Genomic DNA, 16,136 nt, shown 5'->3' with positions numbered 1-16,136 from the left:
CTTTAATGTGTATTGTTTCCAGCTCATCATTTTTAGATGACACTCCAGGTACTACCAACAACAATCTTATAAAGTCCCAAGATTATCTTCCCTCTGACAATTCTTTTTTTTTTTTTTTTTTTTGAGGCAGATGAGCCCTGAGCTAACATCTGCCAATCCTCCTCTTTTTGCTGAGGAATGATGAGGATTATTTTAGGCTGGTTACCTTTAATAAAAGCAACTCTGCGGAGCAGGGTTTGCTTGCCCTTTGTTGGGAAATATTTACATTTGTAAGGGAAACCTCCATCTGTAAAGATGCCTCCTCTCTATGCCAGGAAGAAGGGAGATGACCTTATCTCTAGAAACTCTTAATGCCAAAGGCAAGAACTTAAGTTGTTTACTGTCTGGCAACCTCTCGTAACTGACCCCCCCCCCCCCCAACATCCTCCTTTGTCTTTGGCTGAGGATAATATTTAAGGGGAGACTTCTGCCATTTACTCAATCTGATTTGATTCTTATCTAAAAGTTGTGGGACCGCCCAATGGCCAGAACCTACCAGATCTAATACCACTTTAACTTTTTTACATAGTCTTTCTTTTGTCTTGTAAAGAGATAACTGACATACTTATGCCTTAAATTTAGCCTTACTCTCCACCCATGTTTGCAGCAGCAGCAGCTCTCCATGCCAGCAGCAGCTCTGACTGCCTGTGGGTCCTGTCCCCATGCCAGCAGCAGCAGCAGCTCTGACTGCCCATGGGTCCTGTCCCCAAGCCAACGTTGGGAGGGGGAGAGAAGTTGCACCTTTACCTCAAGGGCCTTTGTTCTTGCCATAGGGAATCTCTAAAGCAGATATACAATGCATGCCCAGTGGCCTCGGTCAGGCCCTTTTGGAAAGACAAGGTCAGGCCGAATTAGGTTTATACCAAATGGCTTCCTCATATATTCCAATATATCCTATTACTTGCCATTTTTATTTGTCATTTCCCCCTTTTGATCTCTAATCTTTCGATAGAAAGCATTGATGATCAAAATATTCTCCCTCGGCGCCAGGGTGGTTGCTGCCTGCCCTGGGTCCATGATGTCCCTCGGTGCTAGGCTTTTATTTCACTTATTTGCCTAGTCGTCCATGTTGGGGGAAACAGTGGACAAGCATAGAGCTATATATATATATTAACAGAAGAAGCATTTCATATGTCATGTAATTTCCAATTAATTTTAGATTGTTGCACAAACATTGTATATGTGCTTCTCTATGACACTTCACATTTACATTGTATATGATTCTGGAACAAGTACAGTAACAATAATAACTCAGCATTTTTAAAAGGATTAGTCTGAAATGAATTCTTAGTCATAGTCCCTATCAGAAAAGGAAGTTTGTCCAGGGTTATAAGACAGATCAACCATCTCAAGCCGTCGAGCAATCATTACTCTAGTTTGTATGCTACTCTTACAACCCTGAGTAAAGAAAACAACAATTAGTTTGAATATTATGACCAGTACAAGGATTGCAATAAATAATAGAAATAGGAATTCCAATCCAGATCGAAAAAGGGAACTGATACTGAAAAGGGAGCCAACCAAATAAATCAAAGTAGGTGCAGGATTCACATAAGGCATCCATTTGCTTCTTCATGTGCTTTAGCAGAGATGACACATTGGAAGATTCATCACGTACAATAACACAGCATTCAGTCTGAACAATTGTATATGTACCACCTTGGGATGCAGTAAGAATATCTAAAGCCATTCTGTTTTGAAGGACAGCCCTTCTCATTAAAGGCATTTCAGTATTTAATAAGACTATTCCTGCTTGACTATCATTAAGGGCTTCTTGAGTAAATTTAGTCAGGTCTTCCATATGTAATAATGCCATCTTTTAGCTCCAAAGAAGGAGCAAATATAGCTGCAAATATAGCCATACCAGTGGAACACTGAACAAGCCCATCCGGCCTTAAAGAGAGGGAGATTGGCAAGAGGTTTTAACTCAGCCTGACTCCTTCCCTGCTTTTAAAGGAAACTCAGGGTGCAATGTTTTAGCCATCCAGGCAGTAGCCAAGGCCAAAGTTTTGTTCCACATAACCACTGAGTTCCATTAGGAGTCACTCGATAAATTCCTGGCCTTCAAGACCAGTCTGTTCCACATTAATCACTTTCTTTAAGTATAATAATATTCCAAACAAATTATAAAATACGTATACAGTTTAAGCATAACAAATGTTTAAATGAGGAGATATAAGGTTGGGAATACAGGCCTGGTCCGGAGTCTTCGGACAGCTGTCTACAACAGATGTCGTCTTCTTCTCCTCCTGGTTTGGTCCTTTTCGACAGGGCTGCAAACAGTCTTATTTGATGTCTCTTTCAATAAATAAATTCTTCAGGTTACAGTCCAAGATCCTTAAGTTCTGGGAGCTCTGTGAAAGAATCAGCTACCAATCTTTCATTTGACTTTAAGTACCTCAATAAGACCGTGACAACAATGTAATATATCCCTTAAGAAAAGCTGGTTCATATATTTCTTCATCTAATTGCATAGGCTGTTTTATTATTATTTCAAAATGAGACAGCTAATGTTTACAAAAAGTATAGATCTAAGATTAAGGAGCACTAGCACAAGAGCTTTTGGCTGTGAGAGAGTAAATGCTTCTGAAAGCTTGCCAATTAAGTTCTAGTTGTGCCATTAGTTTTACCAGTCCTGAGGATCGAGGATGGTAAGCACAGTGGAAATGCTGCAATATTGGCCAAACATTACAAACAGATTTGAGTTCCCCAGTCACTGTGTAACTCGCGAGGAATTCCTCAAACAGGAATTATTCTCTAACAGTAATTTACCTACTGTTAAAGCCGTTGCTCTTCTGCAAGGAAAGGCCTCAAAACAATGTGAGAACATACAGATCATTACAAGATATGTTTATCCTTGAGATGGTGGCATTTGACAAAGTCCAATTGTCATACCTCAAAGGGTCCCTTAGGAAGGGAAAGTGGCCTTGTGACCCATGAAAGTGGGTTTCTTATTGGGCCCGAACCACATCTGCGAGGGGGTGTCAAAAATTCCCCCTTTTGACTGCCATATCTGTTTCTCTCTTTCCGTGGCAATTTCTTGAGCCTGTAGAAGGAAATCTTTTACTGGGTTAGCAGAGTTAACAGAAAGTAGCAGGCATTCTTGAGGCTAGACAGCATAACATCCTCACTTATCATTTAAGTAAGACTCATTTGTAAACCAAATTAAACAATAGAATGCAGTTGTGGTCTTCTCTCCCTTGTGATGTTGGAAGCAAGGTAACAAGGTTAATGGTTGGAGCAAATTATGAATTAGTTCCTGCGTCCAGGGGGCAGGCAGTCAAGAAGACTTCTAGATGTCAGAGTCAAAGCATCTTTTTGCAGCTTGAAAGGTCTCTGATGATGTCATCAGGCATTCAGGTATCTTTTTGAGTGGCTTACAGCTTACACAGCAACAGACGGGAATCTCTCAAGTTTCTATCACGTCGTTCAACTTCAGTTTGCAGGGCTTCAGGAAAAAGAGTAGGTTCAATTCTCAATGATTCCAGATGAAAATGAGGTAAAAATTGAAAACATTAGTTTGGGGGTTTGTAACCAGATACTTCAGTAGAAGAATTCAGGATGCAGTTCAGTTCACAGGTAGAAAAAGCCTCAAAGACAATTAACAGAACTAGGATCTAATATCTACAAATGTGCATTATAGTTTTTTCACTGAAGCATAATTCTTCTCTCTAAAATCACCCTCATTTTTACCAAAGATAGTCAAATTAAGACTAATTGGTTTGCAAAATAAGTTTAGTTTCAAGAAACTTGGCCCAATTATTTACATAAGTGCAGCAAGAATAGCAATTGATCATATAGGCTCTTAAATCTGCTTTTGCTGGAATTTTTTATGAGGAATCTCAGATTGAACCTTAAAGACCTCTTGAGGCCAGAAAAGCCAAGCCAAGGATTTGTGCCATCAGGCCTTGCCTGCAATACCTTAGATTTGGGTGACTTTCCCTCCTTTCTTGAGATTCCCCAGAATATTTCGAGGTTCATTGCACCTGCCAGATAAGTAAGCTTCCTTACTTACCAGGTAAGATTGCTGGAATCTCTCTCTGTAAAGCAAGGTACCAGGCCCATATTTCCAAGTGGCTTTATTTCCAGAAAGTCAACCTTATTCCTCAAAGGCAGTATTGTCATATCTGAGTCTGTATCTTTCTCTCAAACATGACATTCCAGTCAAAGTTTTGGTAAGATAACAAATGTGTCCTGTTATAAGGAGAACAGATTCTTATTGAACTTACGCAAATAACTAATTGCCACGAAATAATCATACTCGCTCACAAAGAGTTTCCAAATTCCGGAGGGATCAGGTAGGGAGAAAAAGATAAATGTTTCAGTTTTGCTCATAAAGGTATAATTTCACTAATTGCTATAAGACATGGTTAGCATAAGAGAAAAGATTTCCTTAAATCTGAGAAAACAAAACAACACATCAAAAACGATATTTCAAACAAAAGTATAACTTTAGATATGAATCGGGTCATATAGATCGGCATGTAGGCCGGGACACCTTGGGCTTCTCTACTTGGGGCAGCCACGATCCACATCAGTTTTACTAAAGTTTATAAATACACATTTATTTGGGGTTTTTTTTCCAGCTTAATTGAGACGTAATTGACAAGTTTGTGTGATTGTGTACTGTTTCCTAGATTGTGAACTCCAGGAGGGCAGACCCAAGTTCAGTCTTGATATTTGCTCCGGGACCCACTTAAAATAGTGCTCAATAAGTAGTGGTTGAGTGAAATGAATGAGTGCATTAAGTGCTTGAGAACTCTGCCCAGTTTGCTAGAAGCAGCTTTCAATCTCTGCTTAAAAGCTGGATAAGTGCCATTAAAGTTAGGACTGCAGGTGGGTGTCTCGGGTATTTCTGCCCACAGGCCCTCTTCAAACCTCACCGGCCACTCTCCACCCTATAACGTGTAGTTTCCGCTATCCAAATACCCTTTGACCCTGGCAATCAGGCATCATGCAACGTCCCTAACAATCACAGACCAAATAAAGAGAAGGATTGTGACTTTAAACGTTACTGCGTGTGCTCATCCCAAGCCCCAAATATGACGCCGGTGGCTCACAGCTCCGTTCAGGCCGGCAAAGCGCACAACTCCCCTGCCCCGCCCAGACCTGCTCCGCCACCCATCGCCGAGAAGCTCAAGCTCGCACCTCTGCTAGGACCTGCCGTACAGCATGGCAGCCCCCGAAGGCGTCGCCCCGCTCGGGGCCTACAGTACAACATGGCCGCCCACAGGAAGCGCACCGCACGCCCTTCCGTCCGGCCACCGGAAGTTTCCTTTTGAAACCCAGGCGGCAGACCAGGTCGGCGGAGCGGCAGTTGCTGGCGAGCATCTTCCGAATCAGAGCTACGAGGGCTGCGAGCAGGAGCGGCAGGCGCCTCGGTTCGGCTCTACCGGGGCGAGGGACTGGGCTGGGTGAGGGGGTCGGACGAGATGGGCCCGGAATGGAGGATTTTCTCGCGCGCGCGTCCTGCCCCGATCCGGGGCGCGCTCTGCCCGGGCCCTCCACCTGCGCAGACCCCCTGGCCCAGCCCTGGGTAACAGTCGCCTTGCACCTTGCAGAGTCCAGCCGTCCCGTCTCGTTACGATGACCAGCGTGATTAAGACAGTATACACCCTGCAGCCTCCTTCCGTGCTGAGCGGCGGCCTGCCTGCAGGTGGGTATCCATACCGCCCCCCATCGGGCCCTGGGGACCAGCCTGGGGTGGTCAGGCCGGGGAATGTGGGGCGCGGGCAGGGGGACGGCATTTCATCGGCTCTGACAACCTGCTGACTCCCCTAGAACCGGGCTGTCTAGGTTTACGATGGGAATTCGGGAAAGGGCCATGAGGTAGGATTTTAGACCTGCCCTGCGCCCCTCCTCCCCCACACCTAACCATGCTGCCTTCACCAATTAGATTTAAGTCACTGATTGTTCTACAGTATTATTCCCATTAAGCTGGGAATCGCTTTTTAAACGGTTACCCGTTTTACTTCCAGAATTGGGCTATCTGGAGGGACTGGGTTTGTTGTCAGGACAGAGGAAAGTCGTTTGAGAAGGGGAAATTAGGGGGAAGCACTAGGGTTCACACCGTGTGTGGTTCACATTTGTGTCTGCTGCACAGTGTCTTTCATACAGTACATTCTCAATAAACGTTTGCTGAGTGAAGTGAGAGAGGGGTCAGGCCTAGCTAGAGTATTCCAGAACGTTGGGAGAGGAGACATGATTTAAAAACTTTTTGGGGGCCGGCCTGGTGGCGCAGCCCTTAAGTACGCAAGTTCTGCTTCGGTGGCCCGGGGTTCGTTGGTTTGGATCTCAGGTGCGGACATGGCACAGCTTGGCAATCCATGCTGTGGTAGGCGTCCCATGTATAAAGTAGAGGAAGGCGGGCACGGATATGAGCTCAGGGCCAGTCTTCCTTGGCAAAAAGAGGTGGATTGGCAGCAGTTAGCTCAGGGCTAATCGTCCTCAAAAAAAAAAAAAAAACCTTTTTTTGATTGCTTTGCCGTCTTGTTTTATATTACTGGGCTCTGATGGTCTGCAGTTGTGGAGTTGCCTAATCTAGAGACTAGAGCACAGAATAAGCTTCAAACATCAGAACCTGTTGTGGGAGATTTTGAAGCAGCTGTTCCCAGGTGATTCCACGCAACAGGTTGATGAGCAGGAGCAAGATGCATCTGTAAACAGCCTTTTCTCCAAAGGCTTGAGGGCTTGATGTGTTTGTCTTATGTTGCCTCAGAACACCTGAGTAGTAATCCTGGTATCAGCAGGGCCTTGAGTTGCTGGGGGAACTGGAGCCACGTCTCCGTCCACTGCCTTTCCCTCAGAGAGCAGTGCCCCTCCTTCAGGGGGGAGGGACTGGCCCTCCCCAGCCAGGCTGGAAGTTTTCATCTTTCTGCTCTCTATCCCTGTCCTAGCACTATGATCATATGTAACCTCAATGGTTTAACATTCTTAGGTTGTATCCCAGGTTTTTCTAAGTTTTAGTTTTTTGACTAGGTAACATATGCACCTGTAAAAAAAAAAATCCAAAGTTAGAAAATGATATGCAGGGAAAAACAAGCCTTCCTTCCTTGACACCAGCCATCCAATTTTCCTCCTTATGCAACGTCCCTAACAATCACAGACCAAATAAAGAGAAGGATTGTGACTTTAAACGTTACTGCGTGTGCTCATCCCAAGCCCCAAATATGACGCCGGTGGCTCACAGCTCCGTTCAGGCCGGCAAAGCGCACAACTCCCCTGCCCCGCCCAGACCTGCTCCGCCACCCATCGCCAAGAAGCTCGGGCTCGCACCTCTGCTAGGACCTGCCGTCCTAGGGTCTCATCTTAAGAAGACAGTCTTTGTTAAATCCTGCTAAATTTCTCCTGCAATGCAGTCCTTAGGTTCTAGCAAATATGGATTATTGGAACCAGTTCCAATCAATGAAGAGTGTTAATTTTGATCAATTGACTATCAACTCCTTTTTACATGGGGTAGATTTGTTATTGTGTATAACTTATTAATACTTGAGAGAGGAGAAGGTACACACATTCCCCCAAGGTTACATTTTGCTTCATATAGAGACCTCAAAAAGAGCTCTTTTAGGGGCAGCCCAGTGACGCAGGGCTTAAGTGCGCATGCTCCGCTTCCGTGGCCAGGGGTTTGCCGGCTCAGATCCCGGGTACAGACATGGCACCGCTTGGCAAGCCATGCTGTGGTAGGCGTCCCACATATAAAGTAGAGGAAGATGGGCACGGATGTTAGCTCAGGGCCAGTCTTCCTCGGCAAAAAGAGGAGGATTGGCAGCAGTTAGCTCAGGGCTAATCTTATTCAAAAAAAAAAAGCTCTTTTATTATTTGCTTTGTGAGTAAGAATATGAAAAATAGGGAGCAAGTGGCCAGTGAGTGTACCTATAAATGAAGTACAAAGTTTCCTAATCCCTGTGGTCCAGTGCTCTGGACCTCATTTCTTCAGCTTGGTTTAATTGTTGTGGTTTAATTGTATGGTTCTTAAGTCAAGCTTAAAGGAGCCATTTTACAATGAACAAGGTGAAAGTTAGTATAAACTAGAAAACTGTGTGTGTGTGTGTGTGTGTGTGTGTTGGGGGGTCGTGCTTAAGTCCAGAACAAGTTACTTGAATTTTTTTTTTTTTTTGAGGAAGATTAGCCCTGAGCTAACATCTCCTGCCAATCCTCCTCTTTTTGCTGAGGAAGACTGGCCCTGAGCTAACATCCGTGCCCATCTTCCTCTATTTTCTATGTGGGGTGCCTACCACAGCATGGCTTGCCAAGTAGTGCCATGTCCGCACCCAGGATCTGAACCGGTGAACCCCCAGCCGCCAAAGCGGAACGTGCAGGCTTAACCACTGTGCCACCGGGCCAGCCCCCAAGTTACTTGAATTTGCTATGCAAATAAATCATAGAAAGACTGTGTGTGGTGGAGGGCTGGCATCAGGGCTAGGGGAAAAAACTCTTCTTCCTCACTCTGAGGAAGAAAAGTGTCCTGGCAGAGCCGTTTCTCTGGTTATCTGACAGTAGCCTAGTGAGAAGATCAGAACAGAATGCCAGATAGGGAACCTCTAAACTTAATGATGGATAAATGAAAGGGCTGGTGGTAAAGGTGATCAGCATGGAAAGGGGGAACGAGACTAGAGGAGCTAATTTAAAGATGGTCTGTGAAACAGCCGAGGAAACTGAGGTTTTCTATTTATTTAACAAGCAGTTTTGAACCTCTCTTAAGATGCCAGATACTCTACTAGGCAGTGGGGACACAAAGACATTTCTTAGAGGAGTTAGGGAGACAGTCTGATCCAAACAACTAAGCAACAGAGGCCGGCCCTGTGGCCGAGTGGTTGGGTTCGCACGCTCCGCTTCAGCGGCCCAGGGTTTCTCCAGTTCAGATCCTGGGCATGGACCTCACACTGCTCATCAAGCCATGCTGAGGTGGCGTCCCACATAGCACAACCAGAAGGACCACAACTACAATATACAACTATGTACAGGGGGGCTTTGGGGAAAAGAAGAAGAAGAAGAAGAAGAAAAACATTGGCAACAAATGTTAGCTCAGGTGCCAATCTTTAAAAAAAAATTTAAAAAAGCTAAGCAACAGTTAAAAGAGAGACAGCTTGAGCGTAGCTTTAGGAGAGCATGCAGAGTGCTTAGCATAACAAGGTGGTTCGATTCCACTGGTGTTTGATGCAGGGTTCAACTGTATATTGCCTTGCTGACAGCCACACTGCCTCTCATTTTGCTCTTTGCTTATATCAGTCTCCACTTTCACATCTCTACCTTCTGGCCATTCGGTTTGCTATATCACCAAGCTTTTGTCTATGCTCAAACACACTGCACTGTCACATTTAAAGAATTTCGGTTTCTATCCCCACTTAGCCTAGAAGTCTTATTCTTCTGAATTAATCTTCACAAATTGAGATTGGCCAGAATGAAGATAACAGGTTTCTGACAACTTGGAGTGGAACTTTGTTTGTTACAGAGTTGCAACTGTTGGGTTGTGATGCTTGAGTTTTCACTCTCTGGTTTTCCTTTGCAGACACACAAACTCGAGCTACTTCTAAGAGCCTGTTACCTGTTAAGTCCAAAGAAGTGGATGTTTCTAGATTTCCGCATTCGGGAGGTTCAGAGAATGACGTCACAAAAGTCATCAAACCGAGACGAGAGAATGGGTGAGAATCAGGTCGTTGGTATCCAATTAGAACAACTTGCTAGAAATTGCCCAGTACCAAGAATTAGAAATTAGGGGTTTTGAGAGCACAAGGCTCCTGAACAATTGGCCCCAAGTGGTGGTGAGGGCTAGTTGTTAGCCTAGGTTGCTGGGCTGAGCACAGTCCAGCCGAGTGTAGTGCATATGTGTGTCCCCTCTACCTAGTGCTCAGTTCCCGCATATGTGAGGTTGACACAAGATAGCCACACCATTTTGAGCAGGTCTGTCAGGTTGTTGAGGTGGTCAGAAGGGGAGCCCGTTCCCTATTAATAAGCCTTTTTCAATAGTTGGGGCTGAAACAAAAGTGTGTGGGCCCTCAGAGCTTCTCAGCATGTGCCGTTTGCATGGTATGTAATCTCTGGTCCTTTCCTTAGAGAACCAGGCTCTTTGTTCTGCCTTGTTCACAAGACACGTAACAACAGTCCTATGATTCTCTGATTTGTTTCTTTGTTTTTGCTTCTTTAGGCAGGTGAAAGCTGCAGACCCTGCCATCAAGAGGAATGTCAGAAAGGGGTGAGCATCAGGATAAATGAACTTTGGCCATCATTTTAGAGTAGCGGATCTCACCCCTGGTTATACATCAGAATCACTCAAAGGACTTGTTTAATGTATTACCGTCTGGGTGTCACCCTAGAAATCGGAATGGAATTTTCGGGGGTGAGGCACAACCAGGTTTGAGAAGCACTGTCAGGGCAAGAATAAGTGATGCTACCATCTTGATTACCAGACAAGAGCTTTTGGGGCTCCATGCCAGGACCACTGCTAATGGGAAGTCAAGCCCAACTATGGCCCATCAACAGGAGTGTGAAGCCTTCAGGATAGGAGGGGCTTCACGTGGTTAGTGATTTTGAGATGAAGGTGGGGGAGACAGAGGGGGAGGTGAAATCCTGGAGAAGGATCCGTATCTCTCTGTTTGAGCTTGGCTTGGATATTTTGCATTCCTGAAGACAAATAATATAAGCTGAAAAGTTTGTAGAAGTAGACTCTAATTCCAAATCTGTTATTTGGGCATGCCTTCAAAGTTCTGAAGACAGTATCAAGAAGGACTCTGAGAACTTTGAAAAGAAGGCTTATTATTGATGCTGATAATGGCTATTATTTATTAAATGTTTACTATGTCAGTAGTTGTGTTAAGAATTGTACATATATTCTCTCTCTTATTCAAAATAGTAATAATATTATGAGATATAGGTATTATCTTCATTCTAGAGATGAGTAAATAGAGCCTCAGAGTGGTTATGCAACTCCTTGAAGGTCGTTTATCACGACGTCAGGAAGCCAGGATTCAAACCCGTTGGTATGACTCCACAGCCCATACCCTTAACCCCTCCACCTCTTCACAGACGTATACTTGTCATTACAGCTACAAACCAGTCAGCAAGCAGAAATCAGAGGAAGAGCTTAAGGATAAGAACCAGCTCTTAGAGGCCGTGAACAAGCAGTTGCACCAAAAGTTGACTGAAACTCAGGTGAGAGACCCACCAGACCTCTGCCATAAGCTGCGCTGGGCGATGCTTGTGGACTTCTGAGGGATGGCCCCCTGGGTGGGAGCAATCTTGCCATGTCCAGGTGCCCGAGGGCAGAAAGCAAAGACACCCGGCTTGTGCCCTGGCTGTCCAAGAGCGAGGGCAGAAAAGACCTCCCCTGGGGGGTGGGACAGGACTGACTGTCTGCATGGCACCCCAATAGGGAGAACTGAAGGACCTGACCCAAAAGGTGGAGCTGCTGGAGAAGTTTCAGGACAGCTGTTTGGCAATTTTGGAGAGCAAGGGCCTCTCCCCAGGTAAGAGACAGCACACAGCTGCCTTCAGAGGAATCAGTGCACATGCCCCTTCCTGGGGTGATTCTGGACTGGGTGTCAAGAGTCCAGCATGGCCTCAGCTGGCCAGTCAGTGCAGGGGTTGCCTCACAAAACCCTAAAGGTTTCTGGAAGTTTCTCTTTCTTCTCTTGTGATGTTGGCTTTGCCTCACCAACAGCGTTTCAGATAGTTATGGAGAGAGGATTATCTCTTTCTTATCTGAACTCTGTATGCCATTCATTTGGTGCCAACAGGTGTGACCTTGCAAATAGACCAGAAATATTTTCTTTCTTTCAAGAGAGGTAGCATACGGGTAACTTTCCCAAGTGTGAGACAAAGAAGTGATGCTGTTTCAAGGGTTCCTAAACCTGGCTAATCAGCGAATCACGGTGGTTAACATGTGATTTCTCTTCTGCCCTGTCCCTGGAGAGCAGAGTCAAGCAGAAGAAGGAATTGCCCAAAGACTGTCAGAGGGCCTCAGACGGAGTTGAGGGGCCTGAGAATGCCCAGAGAAGGGGCCTAGTCGTCTTTGAATTAAGGAATACTGACTTTGATTGCTACTGGTTAACCTATGCATTTGGGATATATTCTTTATAGACACCTTATATGTTTTTGTATGATTTTAATTTGCTATGTACATGTATTACTCTTACAAAAAAGTAATAATTTTTTTAAAGCCTGAAAGCTTTTTCTTTTTTTTTTTGAGGGAGATGATTAGCCCTGAGCGAACGTCTGCTGCCAATCCTCCTCTTTTTGCTGAGGAAGACTGGCCCTGAGCTCACATCCGTGCCCATCTTCCTCTCCTTTATATGTGGGACGCCTGCCACAGCATGGCTTGCCAAGCAGTGCCATGTCCGCACCCGGGATCTGAACCAGAGAACCCCAGGCTGCCTAAGCAGACCATGAGAACTTAACCACTGTGCCGGCCCCCTGAAAGCTTTTAACAATAGTTTTTTGTGGGCTAGCCCCAGTGGCCTAGTGGTTAAGTTCGATGTGCTCTGCTTCAGTGGCCTGGGTTTGGTTCCTGGGCACGGACCTTTACCACTTGTCAGTGGCCATGCTGTGGTGGTGGCTCACGTGTAAACAAAAGGAAGATTTGCAGTGGATGTTAGCTTGGGGTGAGTCTTCCTCAGTTGAAAAAGAAAAAAAACAGTTTTTTGTATTTTAAACAAAACAGCAAAATCCAGCCTTATACACTTCCTTTGGACAAATTTTCTGCTGAGCTGAGGAGAAAGCAGAATTTTTGGCCATATCCAAACCTATGGAGGAACGAGGTAAAATACAGCTCTGTTGGACAGGTGTGGGTGACCCTGCCAAGGTAAAGACTCAGGAGAGAAAGTCAGGGACCAGGCGCTTAGAGAAGTTTCCCTCATGGTTATTCCCATGCTTACCCATGGAGGGGTTTTTGTTTTCTTCTGTTTAAGGTGCATTTCCCTAAGCGAGGCTGACTTTGTTGTTTCCATCAGTTTCAGGCAGTGAGACCCTGGCAGCAGACCAAGAGCCCACCACGGATCACGTGAACTCTATGGTGAGGGCACGAGTGTGAGTGGGTGAGGGCCAAGGGCCCATGGGGCTGTGCAGATCTAAGAAGGTCTCTGCCACATGCTCAGCAAACGCCAAGAGACAGCCTTTGGTTATCCATGATAGTGGAAGAGAGTGGTGGATGTGTACTCAAAATAGCATATTTTGCTCAGAAGGTGACTTTGTACTTACAAGTATGAGTGAGTTTGAGTTGAAAATGTACTACTTTAAAACACGTAATAGAATAGACCTGTATAGAGAGCTTTCTGTTTTCCCTATTCTAGACTTTGCCAAATTTCTCACCTTATTCCTTTGCTGAGAACCGTATGATGCCAAAGTCCAGGCTGAATTAAATTTGGCTTCTCTTTGGTTCCTTCCCTAAAGTAGGAAGGTAATTGTTTGGGATTAAAGTCTTTTGAGCATCTGTGATTTCTTCCCCAGGAAGAAAGATCAGTTGTCCTCTTAGAATCATAGAATACTCGGTGTGAAAGTCTTCCTCAGCTCCCCAGGTGATTGGTCACGCCTTCAGTGGCTACTATGTTTTGTTCATGTTGCCTGTGTAGCACAGAGCACATGGAAGTAGGGTAATATGTCTGTCCTGTGGACTGAATTCCTCCCAGCACGTGTGTGGATGCTCAGTAAATGAACGAACGGAAGAGATGTTAGAAATCATCTAATTCAATTCTTGTTTCCTATGAAGAGATTAGTTTATATACATTTCAATAGATTTGTTACTACATTATATACTTTCCTCTTAGTTGCTGTTAGAAACTTTGCAAGATGAACTGAAGCTTTTTAACGAAACGGCCAAAAAGCAGATGGAGGAGTTACAGGTGAGAGGCAGACACCACTCTGAGGCAGGATTGCCGTTTCCCGCAGCAATAGCTGAATCGATGGAGGACGCTTATTTATGTCTTTACTTTTAACAGACTATTTTGTAATAACTTTAGATTTACAGAAAAGTTGCAAAGATAATACGGAGAATTCAATTCCCCTAATATTAACATCTTACATTATCATGGTACATTTGTCGAAACTGAGAAATCAACATTGATGCATTGCTATTAACTAAATTCCAATACTACATTTGGTTTCACCGTTTTTTTCAACTAGTTTTCTTTTTCTTTTCTAAAGACTGTTAGAAATGCTCACTTATGCAGGGCATGAGGCGAGGTACAACACACTAGGTTTCTCAAAGTTGAGAGCTGAGACCTGTGTGAAATCCACACTGTGGAAACAATTTCTCAAGGAAACTTGTAAGAGGAAACCCAGATTCTTGGGTCTGGGCTGCTTTGGATTGCTTGGGTGGATCATGGGATATTGCACTGAGTCCTAGAGGATTTCATCACTTCGTTTAGATATCAGAGTCTGTAGTAGAGAGGGACAGTTCCTAAAACCAGCACAGATAAACAAATCTAAGATAGAAAACACAGTGTCTGTCAGGACTCCAGTGGTCTTGGAATAGAAGCATAATATCCTGGTGTGGTATTGTCTTTCCTGTGAGTCAAAGTTTTGTGAGTTTTTTTGTCTTTTTTTTTTTTCTTTTTGAATGTCTTTCCATGCAGGCCTTAAAAGTGAAGTTGAAGATGAAAGAAGAAGAGAGGGCCAAGTTCCTAGAACAGCAGACCTTATGTAACAGCCAAGTGAATGATTTCACAGCAGCCCTTGAGGAGATGGAGCAACTGCTGGAAATGTGATAAAAAGCGAGTGGCCAGATGGCTCCCTCTTGGGGGTAAACTCTTAGAGGAAGCCGCTGAGGACATCTTCTTGGCCATGGTCTTCTAGGACTCCCCATCCCCAGAATGAAAACAGTTTCTCTGGTAAGATTAAGGACAGCTTATGCTGGAGTGGCGGTTCCTCCTTTGAGTAAAGTGTTCCCAACCTTCAGATTGATCAGCTCTTCTGAACCTCACACGTACGTAACTGAGGCCTAAAGAGGGGCCCTGGAAGCTTGGCTCAACCTCCTAGGCAACATAGCGGCACACCATTACAGTCAAGAGACTAAACCAGCCACAGCCAGAGGATCCGAAAGGTCGCATTCAGATGCACAGGAGGGAAACCTTAATTGTACAGTGGAGCTCAGGTGCTCCCCAGGAAATGTCACTGAGGAGCCCTGCTCTCTGCTTCTCACTTGGAGCACTTTCTGTCCCTTCCTGGTTGGGCTCTATACCTCACTGTGGATTTTGAACTTGAAGTTACTTGAAATGACTTAGTAAATGGGGTGAAGGTATAAATAGTAACAACACCTACCTGAAACAATACACCTTGGAGCTTTTAATCTAAATCTCTTCTGTTTTTTTTTTTTTATAAATTGCTACTTTTAAAATAAATATTTCTGTAAATAATTGTACTATAACATTGAGAAATGAAAAGAGCCTTTTAACCTAAATGTGTCCACTGAATACTCTCGAACTAATCTAGTTAACAAGTTCAAGATTCCAGTTTAACCCAGAATATTTTTTTCTACTGATTAAGTGCTCCATGGCTCGCCCCATCTTGCAGGAGCATTAGCTGGTCTTCTGAGGGTGTTCCCTATTTGTAGCAGTGGGTGCCCGGCTCCATCCGCCAGGTTTGTGTCACTAGCTGCCTGTGTTCTTCCTGTGTTCCTAAGCATAGTTATATACCTGCTATTTGCTTTGCACAGCCCATCCTGGACCTGGCACCATGGATCCTTAGTCAACTGAAGGTCATGACAGGCCTTTCCCCTGTTAGCCAAAGGCACAGCCATATTTCATTTCTTAGTCAAACTGGGCAGGCCTTTGGCCATCTCCCATTTCTTCACTCCCGCCCCACCACCACCTTTCAGCATTGTTGAGGCTGCCCAGAGCCACCCAATCAAGCTAAGTAACACTACCCTACCCTAACTTACAGGCCTAACATTCTTTACCTTCACACACAAACGTTTACAAGTTGGTTATGTCTTAAATATTTTGAAGAGGAAATCCAGTTAATTCTCACCAGTGAGAAGACTGAATATTTCCTTCTACAGGATGCTTATAGTTTAAAAGTTTGTTTATTCAAATAAACTTGTAATTGCCATTTCTGGCCAAAACAAAAATGTTCTACTTCCTTCTTGGAAGGAGAGGGTGGAAAATTCG

At 44.5% G+C, this 16,136-nt stretch overlaps 1 protein-coding gene and 1 long non-coding RNA gene across 3 annotated transcripts; one reads left to right on the top strand and one right to left on the bottom strand.

Annotated features, from left to right (window-relative positions):
• Positions 1-1,169: 1,169 nt before the first annotated feature.
• Positions 1,170-5,268, bottom strand: LOC139084119 (uncharacterized). The gene is made up of 2 exons (XR_011541439.1): positions 5,188-5,268; positions 1,170-3,487 (listed from the first exon to the last, which is right to left on the bottom strand). It is a non-coding gene; the product is annotated as an uncharacterized lncRNA (long non-coding RNA).
• On the top strand, positions 5,071-16,096 carry KNSTRN (kinetochore localized astrin (SPAG5) binding protein). Of its 2 annotated transcripts, none has more exons than XM_070625302.1 (9): positions 5,071-5,420; positions 5,601-5,695; positions 9,548-9,680; positions 10,184-10,231; positions 11,082-11,187; positions 11,408-11,501; positions 12,984-13,045; positions 13,797-13,871; positions 14,604-16,096. In XM_070625302.1, the coding sequence occupies exons 1-9, from the start codon at positions 5,212-5,214 to the stop codon at positions 14,733-14,735; spliced, it is 954 nt and encodes a 317-aa protein (XP_070481403.1). In that variant the 5' UTR covers positions 5,071-5,211; the 3' UTR covers positions 14,736-16,096. The 2 variants fall into 2 exon arrangements, with proteins under 2 accessions (XP_070481403.1, XP_070481399.1); XM_070625298.1 differs by having other exon boundaries at positions 5,102-5,453.
• Positions 16,097-16,136: the final 40 nt, after the last annotated feature.

Source organism: Equus przewalskii, chromosome 1 (genome assembly GCF_037783145.1).
Source record: "Equus przewalskii isolate Varuska chromosome 1, EquPr2, whole genome shotgun sequence".
NCBI lineage: Eukaryota > Metazoa > Chordata > Mammalia > Perissodactyla > Equidae > Equus > Equus przewalskii.
The sequence above is the reverse complement of the archived record's forward strand: the minus strand, read 5'-3'. Positions and strand labels throughout refer to the sequence as shown.

What these genes read in the sequence shown, in the direction of transcription:
- KNSTRN (XM_070625298.1), top strand. Translation starts at nt 5,212, where the DNA reads ATGGCAGCCCCCGAAGGCGTCGCCCCGCTCGGGGCCTACAGTACAACA. An exon ending in AAGAGGAATGTCAGAAAGGG is followed by an intron (nt 10,232 to 11,081) that starts GTGAGCATCAGG and finishes TTGTCATTACAG; the next exon opens with CTACAAACCAGTCAGCAAGC. An exon ending in AAAAGTTGACTGAAACTCAG is followed by an intron (nt 11,188 to 11,407) that starts GTGAGAGACCCA and finishes GCACCCCAATAG; the next exon opens with GGAGAACTGAAGGACCTGAC.